General features: G+C 37.0%; 1 protein-coding gene across 3 annotated transcripts in view; it reads left to right on the forward strand.

Annotated features, from left to right (window-relative positions):
* RPS6KA6 (ribosomal protein S6 kinase A6) overlaps nucleotides 1-19,874 on the forward strand; it is a 79,994-nt gene that overhangs the window by 51,540 nt on the left and 8,580 nt on the right. For all 3 annotated transcript variants that reach the window (XM_073360914.1, XM_073360916.1, XM_073360915.1), the window contains 9 exons: nucleotides 975-1,077; nucleotides 3,986-4,110; nucleotides 4,440-4,565; nucleotides 5,339-5,428; nucleotides 7,452-7,610; nucleotides 10,652-10,813; nucleotides 12,072-12,148; nucleotides 15,119-15,236; nucleotides 18,524-18,664. In XM_073360914.1, coding sequence (XP_073217015.1) covers nucleotides 975-1,077; nucleotides 3,986-4,110; nucleotides 4,440-4,565; nucleotides 5,339-5,428; nucleotides 7,452-7,610; nucleotides 10,652-10,813; nucleotides 12,072-12,148; nucleotides 15,119-15,236; nucleotides 18,524-18,664 — 1,101 coding nt within the window. The remainder of the gene's footprint in view (nucleotides 1-974; nucleotides 1,078-3,985; nucleotides 4,111-4,439; nucleotides 4,566-5,338; nucleotides 5,429-7,451; nucleotides 7,611-10,651; nucleotides 10,814-12,071; nucleotides 12,149-15,118; nucleotides 15,237-18,523; nucleotides 18,665-19,874) is intronic.

The raw sequence follows: 19,874 nt of genomic DNA on the forward strand, positions 1-19,874 counted from the left end.
ATGCATATTTTCCCCAAGCCCTGTGATAGTGGGCCTGGGATGACTTCTCTTCAGTGATATTCCTGCACACAAGGACAGGGAGCAGTGGGAGTCTGGTGATGGTCAGGGAGTACCACCTGGCCAGGGTAGAGGCAGAAAGCCCCTACAATCCACTCAACCTTCCACAGGCCTCGACATACAAGGATGAAAACAGAGATGCTGAATGAGTCTCCTTTTTCTCTTCCCAAACCCTGAATAGGGCTGGGGAGTACCTGTTTGGGGTAATGCTTTACTACTGTACTGCTCATCAGGACGGAGAATGAGGAGCTGCCTTTCCACATTGTTCCCTTAAGGGACCTAAGAAAGACCTGGATTATTGTTTTAAGAGGTGGCAAATCCCCTCATCCCCTAAAGCAGGGAGAGCAAGACAGTAGGGAGAATCTCCTGCCCTAGGGATCCAGAATGGGAAAGTATGGGATAGATCCTCTCTCCCTCCTCTTGGGATTGGAGTGATATGGAGAACCTGGCTCCTTCCACAATAGCCAGAAACTGGGTTCCAGTTCTGGTATTTGGGGAATACACCACTGCCAGCCCATCTCCTTCTGAGGTAAGGATGAGTTGGTGGGGGCAATTGTATGCTGTTGTTTACTTAATAAGTTGGAAGGGGAGAGGCCTGGTGGGTAAGGTGTATACAGCGGAAGGAGCAGGGGAAAGCTTTGGTATATTCTTGTGCCTTTCTGACTCTATCTTCCCTGCTATGGCCCTTCGAATCAGGAGAGCAGAAAAATCTGAATAAATCTTTTTTAAAAAAGGATCAGCAATACATGTTTGTTTTGTGCCTGCTATTTTGAAGTGTGCTCTTTCAGAAAACTAAATCTTTTGAAAATAGATGAAAAACATTCTAGTGGTGGTTCTTTTAGGTTAGCAAAATATATAATATCTGTAAAGTAATTCTGAATTTTAGTTAAACTTCTTTTGTGGCTTTTCTGTTCCAGAAACTGTTCAGAAGAGAAATTCAGCCCCCATTTAAACCTGCTTCTGGTAAGCCAGAAGATACCTTCTGTTTTGATCCAGAATTCACAGCAAAAACCCCCAAAGGTAATGCATATATTTAGAAAATAACGAGTCAATATGATGATCTCATTGTATGGGGAGGGCTAAATTACATTGTTGTTTGGTACCTGGGGGCTAGAGCTATAAAATTAGAGCCACTGATCTTGGGAGTTAGCACAAAGATGAAAGGCAAGAGCCGGTGTGCCGTACCGGGGGTAGATTGGCTTCTCCAGGCGCAATTTAAAGGGCCTGCAGCTCCCAGCAGTGGCTAGAGCCCCCAGCCCTTTAAATTGCTGCCAGAGCCCCGCTGCTGGAGCCCTGGGGTAGTGGCGGCGGGGCTGGGGCGGAGATTTAAAGGGCCCAGGGTGGTAGCGGGGGCCGAGCCCTGGGCCCTTTAAATCGTCCCCGGACCCCACCGCCGCTTTCCCAGGGCTCCAGCAGGCTCCGGGGACGATTTAAAGGGCTTGGGGTGGTAGTGGCAGCTGGAGCCCCGTCCCCGGAGCCCTGCTGCCAGAGCCCTGGGGAAGCAGTGGCGAGGCTCCCAGGACAATTTAAAGAGCCCAGTGCTCCAGCCGCCGCTACTGCCCAGGGCCCTTTAAACTGCTGCCAGAGCTCCCGGCTGCCGCTGTTACCCTGGGGAGGGGGAAGGAGGCAGTTGCCGGTACAGGGTGGGCTGGGGCTGGCTCTGACCCCTCCCCAGCCCTGCCCCTTCCGCCCGAGGCCCGCCCCCCCCCCTTCCGGGGGCCAGAGCTGGCCCCAGCCCAGCCCCATACCTGGAAGTTCCGAGACTTACTTTCACCCCTGTACCAATCATAGTGAAATCAGCTGTGGAATTGGGGTCATTTAGTGGATAGACAAGTGTGTTTTACTCTTGTCTCAATTTTACTTCCCTTCGCCATTTCTCTTGTTCCTGTTTTGGCCTTTATCTTTCTTTGATCCCTATTTTCTCCAGTGGTGGATTGACTTGAAATGGTAAAAAGGGGCCTGAAATCCAAATCTCCCTCCTCTCCCCCAAGTGACTTATAATTTCCCCCACCTAGCTTCATTTCCTTATCCTTTACAAACCATCCTTACCTCAGTGCAGGCCCCAGAGAGGAGCATTCTTAGTCAGTGAATCATTTTCTCCCATTCATCCCCTCCTAGCTGCTGGAGAGAGAAACTGCAGAGAAAGTGTTTTTTCTTTGCCTTCTCCTCTAAGTGGATAAGATGAGAGGAAATTGAGCAGCAACGCATTTTTCTTCTATTCTATTTTGACCAGTGTGTGTTAGAGGGTAAGAGCTGCCAGACAGTCATGGAGAGAAAGAACTGTTCTTTTTTTAAGTGATTGATATCCAGCTAATGGGATTGTATTTAGTAGTAGACATTGAATATTTTTGCTAAAATGATTAGCACTGAAATTATTAATATCAATTCTGTTGTAATTTCAAAATTAGCACCCCATTGTAATGAATTAGTGCCCTTCACCCTCATAAAGGTATTGTACCAGCCTGTCTATAGATCAGGAAGACAGCAGTACGTTTTATTTGGTTTCACATTATGAGAGATTATTTTTCCAACTGTAAGAGCTGGGAACCATTTTTATATTAAAAGCCTTGATTCTGCAGAATGTGTGCCTATTACTGGGACTAGTTAATACAATTGTTGGAGCAGATCTGTCCTATGTCTGAGTCTTTGACATTGCTTGTGAGCCTAGATATGTTAATACATAGTTCTTCACATCTTGTCAAAAGTGAAGTGAAGATGACTGACATCCTAGTCCCTTGTGAATATTTGAGTATATTTCAGGATCACTATCCTCAACAGCTGGAAATAATTTGGCTCAATTACGTTTTTGATGGGTTTACTATTTCTTTTGCCCAGTCAAATTTGAATTTAGGTGAAATCCAGGTTTGAGAGATGAGGGCTTTTTCCATGTCAGCATTGAGGTGCAGTGGTAAAACTCAATGTGTGGGGAAAGTAAAATGGTATGTTAATGTTTTGCCTGACTTGAGCCAGTGCTATCAAATCAATTTTAGGAGTGCTTCAAGTAAACTTGTGTAAATATCTTTTGTGAAGTCATCTTTTAAATACCTTTTAGAAATGACTACACAGTGAAACGTTTTTGTTCTAATGTTCAGTCACTCAATTAAGGCTTATAATCATTACTGTTCAGCAATTAGTATGTTCATTTAAGGGTCCCTTTTATAAATCTCCCCTTGAGGGTTTCATCTGGACTTTAAAACTGGTTTGCTGGCCACGTGGGGTATTATCAGCAGTTTGTATTCCAATATAGCTCTTAAGTTTACATACATATGTTAAAATACCTCTGGGCCAAATTGTGCTTTGTGTTTAGACAGGGTACAGTGAAGTTAGAGTTGCACACAGTGTACACTGGGGAAGATCTTGGCTCTCATGACGTTTGAAACATATCACTACATTCTTCAAGTATTGTCGCCATGGATCCCTGTATTTCTGCCATGCCCACATCTATGGTTCTGTATTTGAAACTTTTAGCAAGTAGTGCCCTCGTATGCACCCTTTTTGATTCCACATACTTGAGCTCGCTACTATGAATGAAACCGTGGCACCAGTCTTTAGTTCTTCTTTGTGAATAATCAGACAGGGTTGTTTTTTGGAGAGAATAGATGAAATTACATGTATTCTAGTTTATGCACATCTTGAAGCCTTGTAGTTTACAAAAAAAAAAGTGTGTGTGTGGGGGGGGGCAAGCATGTATTTCATTTAGCATGTGATACTGTTAAACTAAGTAAAAGTGAGAATATAAGTGAAAGGTGATATATTGGCACCCTGACTACATCTTATAGTTCAGAACCAATTCTACTTTCTTGTATTTTCCTCAAAATACTTTTGAGAACATACCTGTGGTAAACACACACAATAGCTTAGCTTGAATATACTGTAGTAACAGAATACTCTTCAGATTCTAATTAAACCATGTGTATTTAACAATTAGATTCTCCAGGAGTTCCACCTAGTGCTAACGCACATCAGCTGTTCAAAGGATTTAGCTTTGTTGCAACTACTGCCATAGAAGATCATAAAATTTCACCCCTCACCAATATATTGCCAATAGTACAGGTAAAATTTATTTTTCTTGGTATAGATATTTCTTAACTGAAATGCCTAAAGCTGATGTATATATTGATAGTTAACCTCCATTCTCCTCTGTTGGAAAGACCCTTATATCGGCAGAGCAGCACCAAAACCCTTGTAATATATATAAACATTATGTGCAGCAATTTAAACTAATCCAGTGTCAAAAATCAAGTTGAATGTCTCTTTAAATGCAAATTTCAAAAGGAAAAAACTGCAAAGTAAAGAAAAATGTGCTGCTTGAGAAAGTAAAAATCATGTTTTGGTTAAAGTACAGTTTATTGTTTTAAAATGCAGTTTATATTTGTTTAAAGCAACTTCATGGAAACAGTGCACAGTTCACTGATGTGTATGAGCTGAAGGAGGATATTGGTGTTGGCTCCTACTCTGTTTGCAAGAGATGTGTGCACATAGCTACCAATATGGAGTTTGCCGTGAAGGTACTTGGTGTAAATTCTTTTTTGGTATTTGAATAGTTGCTCCACAGTCGAGTCATGTATCTTTTTAATGTACTAGTAAGTAAAGAGACCCCTTTTTTAACCTAATTTTTCAGTCAGCGTAATGTTGTATGTACTTTGAGAAATGAAAAAGAGTACATTTTTCCATTCAGCTAAATTTTGTATTTGCTTTTACCATTATTTCTTGTTAGAGGGAAGGTTGCCATCAAACTTTACTGGAAAAATACTTATGGAACAATATATCCAATTATTTGAAACATAATTCTGTTAGCTTTGAAATTACTTCAGTTATCACATGTTTAGTTAGACTGAATAGACATACTGTTAAATGTTCCCTTTTCCTTTTTTCTTTAACCTTACAATAAGAGTACAACAAAGGTGAGATCAGTGGGCTCTTCAGGTGAGGAAGTGGGGAGGAGGGAAGTAGGAATATTTAGGATAGTCTGATAAATTCACTAATATCTTCAAATTAGAGCAATTTTCAATATATGCTGGAACTTGTTTGTAACTATTAACCTCAAGCTTTAAGTGAATAGGCTGGATAATGTCATTCATGACTACTAAGGATGAAGCATGAAAGTAAAGAGAAATATGTGTGACTTTTATAGTCAAAACTGCTGTCTTCCTCAGTTTGAAAGTTCTTGTTACTTGTAGCTTTTGCGGTCTCTTACCCTAAATCCGGGATTTTCATCCATTTTGCGTCTGAGGAAATACTTCATTTAACATTGACGCCTTTTCCACCATTTATTTCACAGATAATTGATAAAAGTAAGAGAGATCCCTCAGAAGAAATTGAGATTTTGATGCGCTATGGACAACATCCTAATATAATTACTTTAAAAGATGTATGTACTCTTTTTAAATTTTACAATTCTTACCACAGAGCAGTCAAACAGTAAATAAAATAACGGTTGGGTAGGGATCCCATGTTTTGCGTTTCCAGTAAAATATACTGGAAACAATACTTACAGTTTAAAAAAGGTAAAATATTTTAAATATGGCATATACTGTTACTTAAAATTATATCTTAATTTTTTTGCAAAGGTGCCAGGTTTTGGGAGACTCAAAATGTTTTTGGCCTTTGCTAATTAATTAATTAAATTCCTAAATGATTCTGGGCTTTAAAGGTGACCCTGCAAAGAAAAGAAAATTCTGCACTTACTTGCTTTTATTTCCACTTTCCCTCCCATTTGAAATTCAGATTTTGTTATGTTTCTACTGGAAGATTCTGTAGACAGCTAGAGAGCTAGTAGAGTTATGATACCATAATTAATTAATGGAATTTGTGCATGTGAGAGGGGATGGGATTTTTAGATACTAATAATGTCTTGGTTTTTGTTTAATGTCGATTTAACTCAAAATGCCTAACAGTTAAAAGATCTACTTTTGAAAGAGTCAACACTTACACACTTTAAACTGATGGCTCAGGCCTTGTCTACAGTACAGGGGGAATTCGATCTAAGCTACGCAATTTGAGTTACATGAATAGCGTAACTCAAATCAATGTGGCTTAGATTGACTTACCACGGGGTCCCCACTACGCGATGTCGACGGGAGACGCTTTCCCGATGACTCCCCCTACTCTTCCCGATCTGGTGGAGTACAGGAGTCAACAGGAGACCTATCTGCGGTTGATTTAGCGGGTCTTCACTAGACCTGCTAAATCAACCGCCGATACATGGATTGCTGCTTGTCGATCCCCCGGTAAGTGTAGACAAGCCCTCAGTAAGCTTCTACTGTAGTGCTCTGGCATTGCAAAGAATTCTGTTAGCAGAAATTTTAAAAAGGACCAAAAAAATACTCCTGCTATTTCTAAGGTTTAAAAACAAACCAAACCAAACCAAAAAAAAAAAACCCCAAACCAAGCAGAAACCAAGTTTATTGGGGCTTTCATCATTAGCTATAAAGAACCAAAATGCCACTCCCATTTCAGTGGGTGGCAAATTGATGGGCCACTGGAGATTGGGACAGTCACAGTTGAACAAGGGTGGAGAACACATGGTAGAGGGATACAGGGGTGATTCTTCCCATTTAGAATCTCTAGCCGCCCTTTGGCTAACTGCAGTTGTTCTTCCATATGTTTTGCCAGCGCATGGGGAGCTTATTTAGTTTTTAAAATAATAACAAAGAGCCCTACGTTATATAAATAAATGTAAAGTTCCATGGCTGCCTGAACAGTTTTAATATATGTATCTGAGTCTGATATTGGAAGCTTGTATTTGCCATCCTTATCTCAGCTGAACACCTGATATGATGTTGCTCTAATGGAGAAATAAACTACTTAAGAGGCGATATATTAAGTGCCGTCACTCAAAATTGCATCTGATAAAAGTACGGAGAAACAAAATGCTTCTTCCCAGGGCAGCACAGGTTCATAGACTGAATGAATGAATCCCAGAATCATCATTTAATGACCCACTACCTTCACATTGCATAAGAATGGCCATGCTGGGTCAGACCAAAGGTCCATCTAGCCCAGTATCCTGTCTTCCAACAGTGACCAATGCCAGGTGCTCCAGAAGGAATGAACAAAACAGATAATCATAAAGTGATCCATTCCCTCTTGCCCATTCCCAGCTTCTGGCAAACAGAGCCAGGATGGGCAAGGATGGTGTCCCTAGCCTAATAGGTATTGATGGACCTATCCTCCATGAATTTATCTAGTTCAGTGAGATGTAAGGTTTCTTTAGTCCTTGTGCCATGAAGCATGAATTTTCAGTTGAAGAATTAAATTTTGCAATACCTGTCTGTATTCATATACACTTAGAAGATTGAGAGGACTTTTTTTATTTAGTGCTTAAAATTCTTAGAACGTATATTTACTTGTGAATTATTCAAATGAGTGTGTATGTTTTTAAACTTCTGCAGGTATATGATGATGGCAGATATATTTACCTGGTCACTGAATTGATGAAGGGAGGAGAGCTGCTTGATCGGATTCTCAGACAAAAGTATTTCTCAGAACGGGAGGCTAGTGCTGTATTGTACACTATAACTAAAACAGTTGACTACCTTCATTGTCAAGGAGTAAGTGATACATATTATGTCATGATTGTATTTATACTTTGTATAATTAACAATCATATTTTCTTTGTTTCTTACAAATTTTTGTTGACTTGTTAGTACGTGAACACATTATGAAGAGAGTTGAGACTTCATTTGCGTACAACATAATTAAAGCTTTATGCATAATTTATAAAAAGTCTTGCTGGAAAATTAGTTGGATTACACAACCTTTAATTATCCTACATCTCCGTGGAGGGTGAGGAAGAGGAGTACTTTTCTGTATTTCATACCAAGATTTCAGTTTTGACTCATGCAGTTAGACAAAGAAAAATCTTTTTGCTCCTCTAATGGAAAACTAGAATGCAAAGTTATTCTAATATGAAGTATTTAATTCCTGTAGAATAATTATGTAAAATAAATTAGTATTTAAACCACCAGAAACAAAGTTTTCTATAGAAATGTGCCGCCCAAAGATCTGATTGTGTATGTGAACTTCAAGTATACAAACAGTTTACTCAGCTATTCTATTTAAAATTGATCTGAATTATTAGAACTATCCAGCTGGAAATACCAATTGGGTTATATCACTGCCATAATCTGATTTTTATTTATAATGACCAGATAATGCTTAATCCCCTTGAAGAGCTCAGCCAGATAACTACTTATATATACTAATGAGGTTTGTGCATCACACAGCACGAAGTGGGCATTTTGTGGAAGTCTGATTTCATTTTGTTATGAATTTCTGCTTTCATTATATACACATCTGTACAATCTGTATGTTTTAGTTAATACACGTTGTTAATACAAAGCCACTATCAACTCAGAATAAAATGTAGTTGGATTTTAACTACAGTATTATATTTATTCACCTACAAGGCCCCAGCTTTTAGTTTGTAGTCTGTTAAACCTGTAATGCTACTAATGCATTTATCTTTATATACGTTTTTTCAATAATATACTCCAATTTTAGTAGCTTTTAAAATGTTTAAAGCACATGCTTAGTACTAGAAATGTTTTTATGCGAGAGATTTTTTTTAATTACACATTTATTTGCAGGAATATTTAGTGGTGAGAGTTCATCCATATATGTATCTTATGAAAGTCCTATTGCAAAGTGACTTTTAAGGGTTTAAAATCTAGTTAACTGAGTGCACCAACTTTTCACTTTTTGAAGATGTCTAGATCACAAATGAGATTGGTTATCTTAGTCTTATTCGAAATGTCCACATGCAACCATGTAAGCGTGTTAAAATTCAGATAAATGAAGCCTTCTGGTAAAAAATATTTATTAAAGACAATGATTGAGGTATATTACCAGAGTTGTGTGAGGATGCTGTCCTAGTACCTCTCTTTCTCTCTTGCTCAAGAGTAGGATTATTGGCTATAAAGTATCTACTCACATGAGTAAAGACTATTTAGATCAGAAATTGTTGCAAGATTGGGCCCCCTGTATATGTGGAACGCTATCACTAAAGATATCTAACACCCAAATAGTAAAACCAAAATGAACACGAATATCCTCCTATCAAGTAATAGAATAATTAATAAATGTACAAACCCTCACATTTTCTTGAAATTACTGAATTGAACACAAGATGCATCATAAGATTATGGCAAGATAGTTTGATTCCATTTGTACAAACCTAGATTCAGTAATGAACACAGGCATCCCACTACTTAGCGTAGTTTTCACTACAGGCTGCACTTTTGATAAAATGAAAGCCCATTTAGGAGTTCTGATTTTATGTAGTAATTACATTTTTCCAAATCTTACAGGGTTAAATTATATGCAAACAAGTAACTGTTAAATTGTTATATGTAACAATGCCATATTTAGTACAAAACCATATGTATGGGGCAATGAACGAAACAAGAGAAGGATCTTTTTATGTTGTGTAGAAATACTGGTAACTTTTTCATAATCCATTTCAATCCTAGGCTCTTTCTCTTCTTGTGTTAGGGAGGTTATCACTTTATTGCAAGCTTTCCTAGCATCATCAGACAGGGAATTTGTCTTATCCAGTACAGGAGATTTATCTTTTCAGTAATTAAAACAATAATAATTTTATGCCTATGATTATACACTGTTTATTTCAAAGAGTTATTTCCCAGATTTAGCCCTGTTAACAAGGTCAGGAAAGAACTTTAGAAGAAAAGTTGCTTTTTCATTTGGTCTTTCATAAGTTTTTAAGTAAGAAGTTTAATTTAATTGTTACTTAAAGTATCTGACATCACATCAGTGCTAATGACCTTTCATAGATTAGAATGTAAACGGTATTTCAAATAGAAAAATTATATACTTTATCATAAATAATCATTTAACATTGTAGTAACAATCATACTGTTCTGATAGCTTATGACATGGAGTAGGTTTTATTTCTCAGTTTGGGGTGGGGAGGGGGGTCAATAAAGGGTAATTGCATCTTTACCATGATTTGGGAGCTCTCCTATGTAAAAGTGGCAGAGTCCTGTGGCACCTTATAGACTAACAGACGTATTGGAGCATAAGCTTTTGTGGGTGAATACCTACTTCGTCAGATGCATGTAGTGGAAATTTCCAGCATGAGATTTCCACTCCATACGGCTAAATGCAGTGCTTTGCATGGTGTCAAGTATCAGAGGGGTAGCCGTGTTAGTTTGGATCTGTAAAAGTGGCAAAGAGTCCTGTGGCACCTTAATAGACTAACAGACGTATTGGAGCATAAGCTTTCGTGGGTGAATACCCTCTTCGTCGGATGCATGTAGTGGTAAATGCAGTGCCTTACTTATGCTCCAGTACATCTGTTTGTTAGTCTATAAGGTGTCACAGGACTCTTTGCCGCTTTTACAGATCCAGACTAACACGGCTACCCCTCTGATACTCCTGTGTAATGTTACTTTAAAAGATATAGAATTTCTGGAGTTACATCATGTACTTTAAGTAATTATATGGATCACTATTGTGCTACCTTCATAGAACAGTTACAGGTAAGGAAGTTACATATTTTTGCAGATGTGCCCTATAAACATTTGTTATCTTTACAAGTATTATACTTTGAAGTCTATTTATTTTTTTAAAGGTAGTGCATCGAGACCTTAAGCCAAGTAATATTTTATATATGGATGACTCAAACAATGCTGACTCTATCAGGATTTGTGATTTTGGATTTGCAAAACAACTTCGAGGGGAGAATGGACTTCTTTTAACTCCTTGCTACACTGCCAACTTTGTAGCACCAGAGGTATCTTCAGCAGTTTAATATATTGACTTTATATGTACCATTCTGACTCTTGAAGAAACCATGTTCCACCATTATAACCTTTCTGAGATGGACATATTTTTCTACTAAAAGGTGTGAACAACACATTTAATTGTTCCAACCCTTGTTCTCCTTTCCCCTAAACTTATCTATAAATGTCATTCACAGTCTGTACATAAGTCTTCACGATGGCTTTTATTTAATACAAATAAGATGTTCTCTTCCTTTGGAATTTGAAAGAATGACTTAATGAGAAATTTGAGACAAATTTATTTCCTAGCTTAATGGGCTAAAATTAATCAACTCTACATTCTTTCCTTGCTGTGTAACCAACATTTAGATCCCTTTTTGTCCTACAAAATATTGATTTGATACTGTCTACATTTTGGGCTTTGTGGACTCCTTCCTCAGTTTTACTCTTAGTATTAATAGCAATTTCCCAAAACCGCTAGAAGTCATTGTTACACTAAAATGGCTGTTACAGTTAAAAAGGGAAGCATCCTGTCATGACAGTGCTCTGGTTATGTTTCTAGAGTGGTGATCTTAAATATTGCCATCCTAAGTCTCAAAAAGATTAGTTCCAAATAAATTCCAGAGACTCTAATTTAGGCGATATACCGTTCTAATTACAACTTCAACATTTTTATCTTCCCTTTAAATATTTGTCCAGGAAATGCATTTAAAATACTCGTGTCTTTTTTCCTCATTTTTCCCAAGCTTTTTTCCTTAGCGACAATGTTGCTTGTATTCTGCATCTTTAGATTGTATCAACTGTGCCATGTGCGTCTAGTATTACAGTGAGATCTTTAAAGAGAACACGTTCCTTCAGAGAACGAGAAATGTCACAATAAAAGACACTGAAAGTATTTTCCTTTTATATCTGTCCTTAAAGCTCGCTGGGATACAATACTGCAGACCTTAATCTTGAAATTGTTTCTATGGGAGTTTTCCATGATTAAGGACAGTAGGATCAGGTTCTTGGGTTTCCAGCACAATATTACTATCAGTGTGTTTGTGCTGCTGATCTCTCAAGGAGTGGCTCAAACCAAATAAAATGGTGGTAGTGGCCCCCAGTAGGAGGACACAAGCATGTTTTAAAAATATTTATACTGGCTATCTATATTTAAGTATATTTGTTATATTTCTGTTTTGGTTTTAAGAAAGAATGTTGGGATTGGCTACCCTTACTGTAGTTTTTTACATGCAGCAAATAAAACTTTAACAGATCTTTGTTTTATAGGTTCTCATGAGACAGGGATATGATGCTGCTTGTGATATCTGGAGCTTGGGTGTTCTCCTTTACACAATGCTGGCAGGGTAAGATTTTTCTCAGCTTTCAGATGTCATCTTAGTTTCCTGGAATTATTTGTATGATGTATACACACAGACATTCTGATATGACAGCAGCCCCGAGATAGATTAGACATGATAATGAATGTAAAAGTTCTAGATTTTACAACTTGTTTGAAGGAAAATCTTTGTTTCCCTACTTGCAATAAGCTTTGTGTACAGTATCAGGCATTGTGGCATGCCAAGTAGCAGTCTTAAAATATATGGGTTGCAATATAAAGTATATTTTAATGGAAGGCTTCCATAATTCAGCAGTGTTCTTTGTGTTAACATTTAACATAAACTTGTGGAAATATTCAAAATCTAGAATCTGTTGCTTTCAATGTAATTGTGCTCCTGTCTGGAAAAAAAATGTACCTAATATCGTTATAAGTAGTATCTAAGATTACTATAACTAAAATATGAGAAAAATGTTTCTCTATTTCATTTTTGCTTGATGTGTTTGACAGCCCTACGTATGTAGCCATTTTCACTGTTTGCTCTGAATAGCTAATTATCCTGGTCTGTATCTTTTGTATAGGAACAGGGGAAAGAACAGTGCTTAAAAAAAAAAAAAAAAGAGTACAAAACTACCAGATTTGGCAGGGAGATTTAGGGTCAGATACACAACTATTTTTCTGATCAGATTTCAAGTGGCCGACATCCCTTAAAGGTTTTGATGTTGACACAAAAATCATACATTATATGGGTATGAAACATTACATTAGATGGGTTTTGAAATCTCTAAATTACAGCATTATGGAAAAAATGAACTGAGTTACTTTCTTTAGTAGCATCCAGATATAAATTGATGCAATTTCTGTTGAAGTTATCACAGCAAATAATAAACTGATATTGAGATTTAAAGCGAGGCTTTTAGTAAAATGATAGTACTAAAGATTAAGGATATGATACTACCACCTATTCCTTTTAGGCAGACAGTTGACTAAATTTTAGCAGCAAATTCAAATTTATAGATTCATATCTACCTATTTGAAGGAGTATATTAGTTGATTCATCAATGTGAATTTCAAAATATAAATATTTGTATTGTGACCCTAATGACAATGATAGTGTGTAATTAATACTTTAAAAAATTGTGAAGTCAAACTCCTATTTAGCACACATTCTACCCTAGCTTCAGCATCAGAAATTTTGCAGATCAAGCGTTCATACTGTCTTTTTATAACTGCCTTGCAGCGAACAGGCCAAATTAGTTTTGTGTAAGGTTCTAGTGAACCTTTTGTAGACAGCTGCTTAGTGTTAAGATTTCATTCCCCAGAATGCTAATTCAAATTCACTGAATACAAAATCTGAAAATATAATGGTGCTGGGTATTTTGGGGATCTTCAGAGTAATCTCTCTGAGCTGGAATATCAGTGACACAAACATTTAGCAATAAACATGGAAAAACTTTCACAAGCTGTCATAATATTCCTGGACAAGAATCCAACCCATTTTACTGAAATTTGAGGTACATACTGCTTCTCAGTGTGGCTATCCTATACCAATCTGCTAAAGGGGCATTGCGTTAATTGTTAGGCCAATTAAAGATGATTTTGCAAGAATACAGTACTGAAAGTAATAATCCTTAGAGGACATGCTCCTTATGACAAGAAATGGTAAATTTTGCCATTGCCATTTGAAAGTGTTGCCACTGTAACACTTTCAAAAAGTACTTTTCTGGACTGAAATGTCTCATTATTTGCAATCAAAAGATAAATATTTTTGGAACATCTGGAATGTAATTGATTTTTAAGATATAGAAAAGCAACAAAAATATGCAGGTTTCTGCTTTTCAAAGGGGCTTAATTTTGTGCCCTTCCAGGACCTGAAAGAGGATTGTTTTAGAACATTGTGGACTTTGTCCTCCATGAAAGCAGTTACATAACAAATGTCATAGGTTAATTCTTCAGCTTTAAACAAAATGTATGAAATCATTAACTTTTAAAGGATATTAATATTCAGTATGCACCAGGTACTTGACCCTCACTGTGTGTATCTTAAAATGTTAGTGTTAATGTATGTTATCCTTATGCTCATAGCTTGGGAAAGGCAAGAGGCTTCAATCACAAAGTTCTCAAAAATGCAGCTCTTTCTGGGTAGCAAGCAGTCATACATCTGGGATTAATAAATTATTGAAGTCACTATAAATTACAATTGAAGGGTAGTTGCAAATGTTTGCAGACAGTGTCATTTGCTAATCTTGTACAAGTTTTACTCAGTGTTTGCTTCTGGACATGGAAGGAACAAGACAACGTAACATTCTCAGGAACTGTTCAGGTCTCTTGGATGTGGTTTATATTTAGTCATTTTAACTCTTCTGAGCGCTCCACAGTTGGATTCATGGTTACTAAGGGATCTGACTTTACAGGCAGAGACTGTTTCTTAAAACTTTCTAAAAGGTTCTGAAAACAGCTTTTCTGTAATTTGAACAATGAGAGCCTCCCAGACTGGAGTCTTATAATCAGTCCCAGTCACGTTTTTTTTTGTATTTTCTGTCCATGATAAAAGGTGTAGACACATTTATGGGTTTCAGTCAGATTTCTTGGTCACTTCATTGCCATTCAGTTTAAAAAGTGTGACCTTACGTGAGGATATTCCTGGTCATTTCTGTTTGTGAAATATTTCAATTTAATTGATGAACTCTGGAATGGCAAGAATGTATAGCCTGCAAGTTGTTAACCTTTAGTTACTGTGGTCTTTGGTCTGTACTTCGTTTGTTCCACTGAATAAGCCACTGCAATGAGTAATAAGAAAAGTTTTTAAAGATTACATTTTCATGTATTTTTAGTAAATATCTGAAATCACATAATTTAGTTGTTGTAACAAACCACAGCAGTGTCATAAGCATTTAGACAAAATGACAGTGCTTTCTGAAGATTTGCTTACATCATGTTTCTTTAAAGATTTCATATACATGTAATCCTTTCTTTGCTTGTAATTTTTTTTAAATAGCTATACTCCTTTTGCCAATGGTCCCAATGATACTCCTGAGGAAATCCTGTTACGAATAGGCAGTGGAAAATTCTCTTTAAGTGGAGGCAACTGGGACACTGTTTCAGATGCAGCAAAGGTGTAAATATATTTTATCTTCTATAGTACCATCTAGGGTACAAGCAAATATATGTTAAACTTGATCAGATATCTGACTAGTATAACTTAACTCTTAGCCATTATATCTTGGTCTATTTTTGTCTGTGTATGGAACCTGTGGGTATATTTTTTGATGATTTCTGATGCTAGGGCTATATCAAGCTACATTTTTAACAAGGGGAGAATGTTTTACGGTGCCTCACAAAGCCCACGTGCTCTATATAAGAGGTTTGGGATGTGTTTTACAACTTCTGTCTTACTGGAAGACTTTCAGGAGTTTTTGGAGGACAAAGATGATGTCATATTTCAGGGCTAAAACCGGAGTTGTATTTCCAACAGTCAGCTGATGTGGGATGGATATTGTGTGAGACTACTTAAATCTGATTCCTGTTGAGTTGTGGCTACCTGATTCTTGTTTGGCACTATTAACAACATATTATTATGGACTCCAAATTCACAAAGTCAGAAGGATGAAAGCTTAATGTTTTACTGTATTGATGTGAACTGGAAAACCAAAATGAGAAGTGTTAAGCCAAAATTGCTGTACTGAATGTTCTTGCTGATAAAGGTTGATTTCAGTAGAGAAATAAGTTTTTTACTGACTTTTAAAATTCACCCCACCTCTACAAAATAATGTTACCTTCTGGTTTACTGAAGGTGTTCTGGAATGTAAATACTAACTACTTATTACTAATAAGTTTTGTGTTCCATGGTATTTTGTGATTGCACAGGACAATGCATTCTGGGATACAACCAATAAACTAGAAGCCAAGAGAAGTTTAAAGGAAAAAATGTTTTAAAGGGTTAGTTATAAATGTCTTTGAATTTCCCCATAACCTGTCTAATGAGGACATTCAGCACAAAAATCTGAGTCATTTTAAAATAGCTCCCTAAAATTAACCATCACCAAGCCTGTCAGTTGACTGACGTGAAGACTGCAGCTCAGGTTTCAGTCTGGCTTACAAATGTGACTTTTCAGATTCTTCTAAGACTTATTTTTTTCCAGTAAAAAGTTGGAAAGACTGCATCTGATAATACCCAATGAAAAAACCAGGAGGAAAATACTTCCAGAAAAAGGAAAAACTGTTTCTTGTATGTCAATAAAGACATATCAAAAGTAACAGTTTTTATATGGCAATTCACATTTAAATCAAATAATGTGTTGTTTAGGATTTGCTTGACTTCAGAATTTTAACTAGAAAATTAAAATAGAAGCATAAAAAGTTGAAAAAAATTGGTAAATACTCCAGGTGGAAAACTTTAAATTTCAGTGAAATATAATGACATGATAGTGGAGAAAAACAAGGAAAATCTACTCAGATTAATAATCAAAACACAAACGATAATAAGGATATGACTCAAATCAACAAAACAAGAAAAAAATAGTTGACTGCCATCTATTTATTCTGAGTATTTCAACATGTAAAGTTGCCTCTTACTCACAATGTTTAGATGCTACCAAGTTTTTGGTTTGGGAGCAAACATTCCACTGCAATTTTTGCATCTCCTGTGGTGAATGTTTTGCTAGTCAGTGAAAATCAACTGGAGGAACTAATCTATTTTTTCATGACCTAGCTATGTGAACTGCAAAAGTAATCACACAGTGTCAATGGTAAAAAATAGGTTATTTTAAATCTCCCAGTTTTAGTAATCTAAAATGGTGCTAGTATAATTATAAATTTTAACCCATTAGTAGGTTAATAGACTTTAAAGCTACAAAGGGACCATTATTGATCATCTAATCTTACTTCCTTAATGCTGGCGGTAGCATTTCACCCATAATTCCCACGTCAAACCCATAGCTTATGACATCTTTTAAAAAGATGTTAAATCTAGATTTAAAGACTGTTCAATTAGTTATTGCTTAGTTTTATCTAATTTAAAATAAAATTTATTTCTAATCTGAGTTTTAGCTTCAGCCTCCAGTCATATGGTACTAAGTCAAATGCATTACACAAGTCTAGGTATATTGTGTCAACATGGTTACCTTTCTCAACCCAACTTGTAATTTAATAAAAAATGATATCAGATTTGTTTGATACTACCTGTTTTTCCATAAAATATTGTTGAGTGGCACTAATCTACCATCATGTATCAGCCATTCCTTGATTTCACCAGGATCGGTGTTGGCCTATAGTTACTCAAGCCATTCAGTTTACCCTTTTAAAGTTCTGGCACATTAGCCTTTTTCCAGCCAATTGAAAATTTCCTAGTAATTCAGGATTTGTTAAAAATCAACATCAGTGGTTAAGAGAGATCCTTGGACAGTTCTTTTAATACTCAGGTGCAAATTATATTTTAAAATGTTGAACCATAGTAGCTGTTTAACATCCAACTTAGTTACTGCTGGAAAAAGCAAAAAAATCATCACTGTGAGATGTAAATGCATCACCCAGCTTCTTTCCAAAAGCCACATAAATATTTACTGAACACTTCTGCTTTTTGTTTCATTAGTGACACTTTTCCCATCTCTGTTAGTAAGGGACCTATACCATTACTAGGATTTATTTTGTTGTTGTTATATTTTTTTAAATGCCTTGTATTGTCCTTACTCCAATTGCTCAGTAATCATTCTTTGTTCTTGCTTTTGTTGATATCCTTCATTCCACCTATTAATGTTTTAATTAATCTGTTCTCTCTCCCACCTTCCTTTGACCAACCTTGCAAATTGCGTGTTAACTTAAATAGCACTTTCTTAATACTCCAACAGGGCAAAACCAAATGTACACTTCTGGTCAGTTTTAGCTTTCAAGTTTGTACCTTAAAGTGGAAAAACTTTAGAGGCATATCACTATATTTGAGTTTTAGATTTTGCAGCTGGTAGTCCAGACATTAATTATATAGTGGGAGTGAGGAGGAGCATCTGCCACTAGAAAAAATGCATCCAAGGCAAATGGATTGCTTATTTGTTTGTTCTGGGTTAATGCTAACGATTTCTGTCCTTGTTCTTAAAGATGATGGGATTCATAAGCAAACCAAAATATGAAAAATCATGAACATTCTAATAAGGCTCTATTTAGAATGAACGCTCACTCTGTTGACAGACTTCATTGTATCTATATAGTGTCACACATTGTATTCAGACATTTGCAGTGTCAAGACCTAGAATGCCCCACTTCAGCTATTGATTTTCTTCTTTGGTGTGGCTTTTTGGATCCTTCCAGATGAATTAAATGGCTTTTTTCATGTTAGTAATTAACACTAACTTTCTGGCACTTTATATTTGTATGTAACAACTGTATATGTGTTTTTATTATTTTAATCTAGGACTTGCTGTCCCATATGCTTCATGTAGATCCACATCAACGATATACGGCAGAGCAAGTATTAAAACACTCGTGGATAGCCTGCAGGGACCAGTTGCCTCATTATCAGCTAAACAGACAAGATGCACCACATCTAGTTAAGGTAAAACAAAAAGTCCTCCAATATGTGTGAGCTTAACACTTCTGAGAGAAAAGCAGTCTTTTTCTGACTCTAATTATCATCTGCCTAAATTCCAGTTGCACTTTCAGCTGGATATAGGATGGCTTTTCACTTCCTGTCCTAAACTGCAGATATGGCTTTGGGGATTTTTCAGTTTTTTTTTATTATAGAGGATGTTAGCATTGAAATAAGGACCTTTTTGAAAAGGGGTTAATCCTTTTTTTTTTTCTTTCTTTCTATGTGCTTCACTTGAAGTTGTCCTTTCCATAGTTGCTCTGTTGCCTGAGGGGATGATACTTGTTCCCTCCTTCCCCAGTATGGCCAGTGAAGGAGAGCCCTATGGAGGGTGTTGGCAGAGGAAATGAGGAGGAGGGCAGTTGTTCCCAGGTTTGCTCCCCTGCCCAGAGAAGCCCCTCTGACCCATTTCTGTGGGATCAGGGACTTTGTAGATCACAAGGGAGTATGTGGAGTGAGAAGGAGAGTATCTACTGTTTGAAATGCCCCTTAGATATTGGGGACCTTTTTTGAAGTATACTTCACTATATGCCCTTACCTTGGTTGATGGTCTTTGGTTCTTTTTGGCTCCTCAGTTGGATGCCAGAATATCCATGGCCACCAAAAACTCCAGTAGTACCAAACACGGAAGACTGGCAACTTAACAACTTGTGTTGCTATGAACACCTCACCCAGTCATCCATTCTATACTGGCTCCTCATTGAATGCAGAGTTCAACGTCTCTGTCCTTGTATTCAAAGCCTCCTTGGGGATTGGCCCTAGTTACCTGAGAATCACCTCTGCATCCATTTTTTTGCAACTGTGACCTCCCACTATGTAGAACAATGAAACTGTTGAAGGTAGTTCATGATAGAAATTTCTCAGGAGCTGGTCCTAGACTATGGAACCAGCCACTTTCAGAGCTAAATGCTGAACATCTTTCTTAGAATTAGCATTCTCTCTGTCATGTCACAATGCACACTCTCACTCATAAACATTCAAACGAAATGTGACAAACTAATCGAGCTTCCAGCTTGAGGAGACTTACCAGCACTAGCTCTGATCAAGCTAGTATGCTACAAATAGCGTAGCTGCGGCAGCACAAACACAAAGAAGAGCTAGCTACCCTGAATATATACCTAGCATCTCAGACAGGAGCATCTCAGGCTGGCTAGCCCCTCCTGGTGCGCGCAGGGCT

This window comes from Lepidochelys kempii, chromosome 9, assembly GCF_965140265.1.
Source record: "Lepidochelys kempii isolate rLepKem1 chromosome 9, rLepKem1.hap2, whole genome shotgun sequence".
Taxonomy (NCBI): domain Eukaryota; kingdom Metazoa; phylum Chordata; order Testudines; family Cheloniidae; genus Lepidochelys; species Lepidochelys kempii.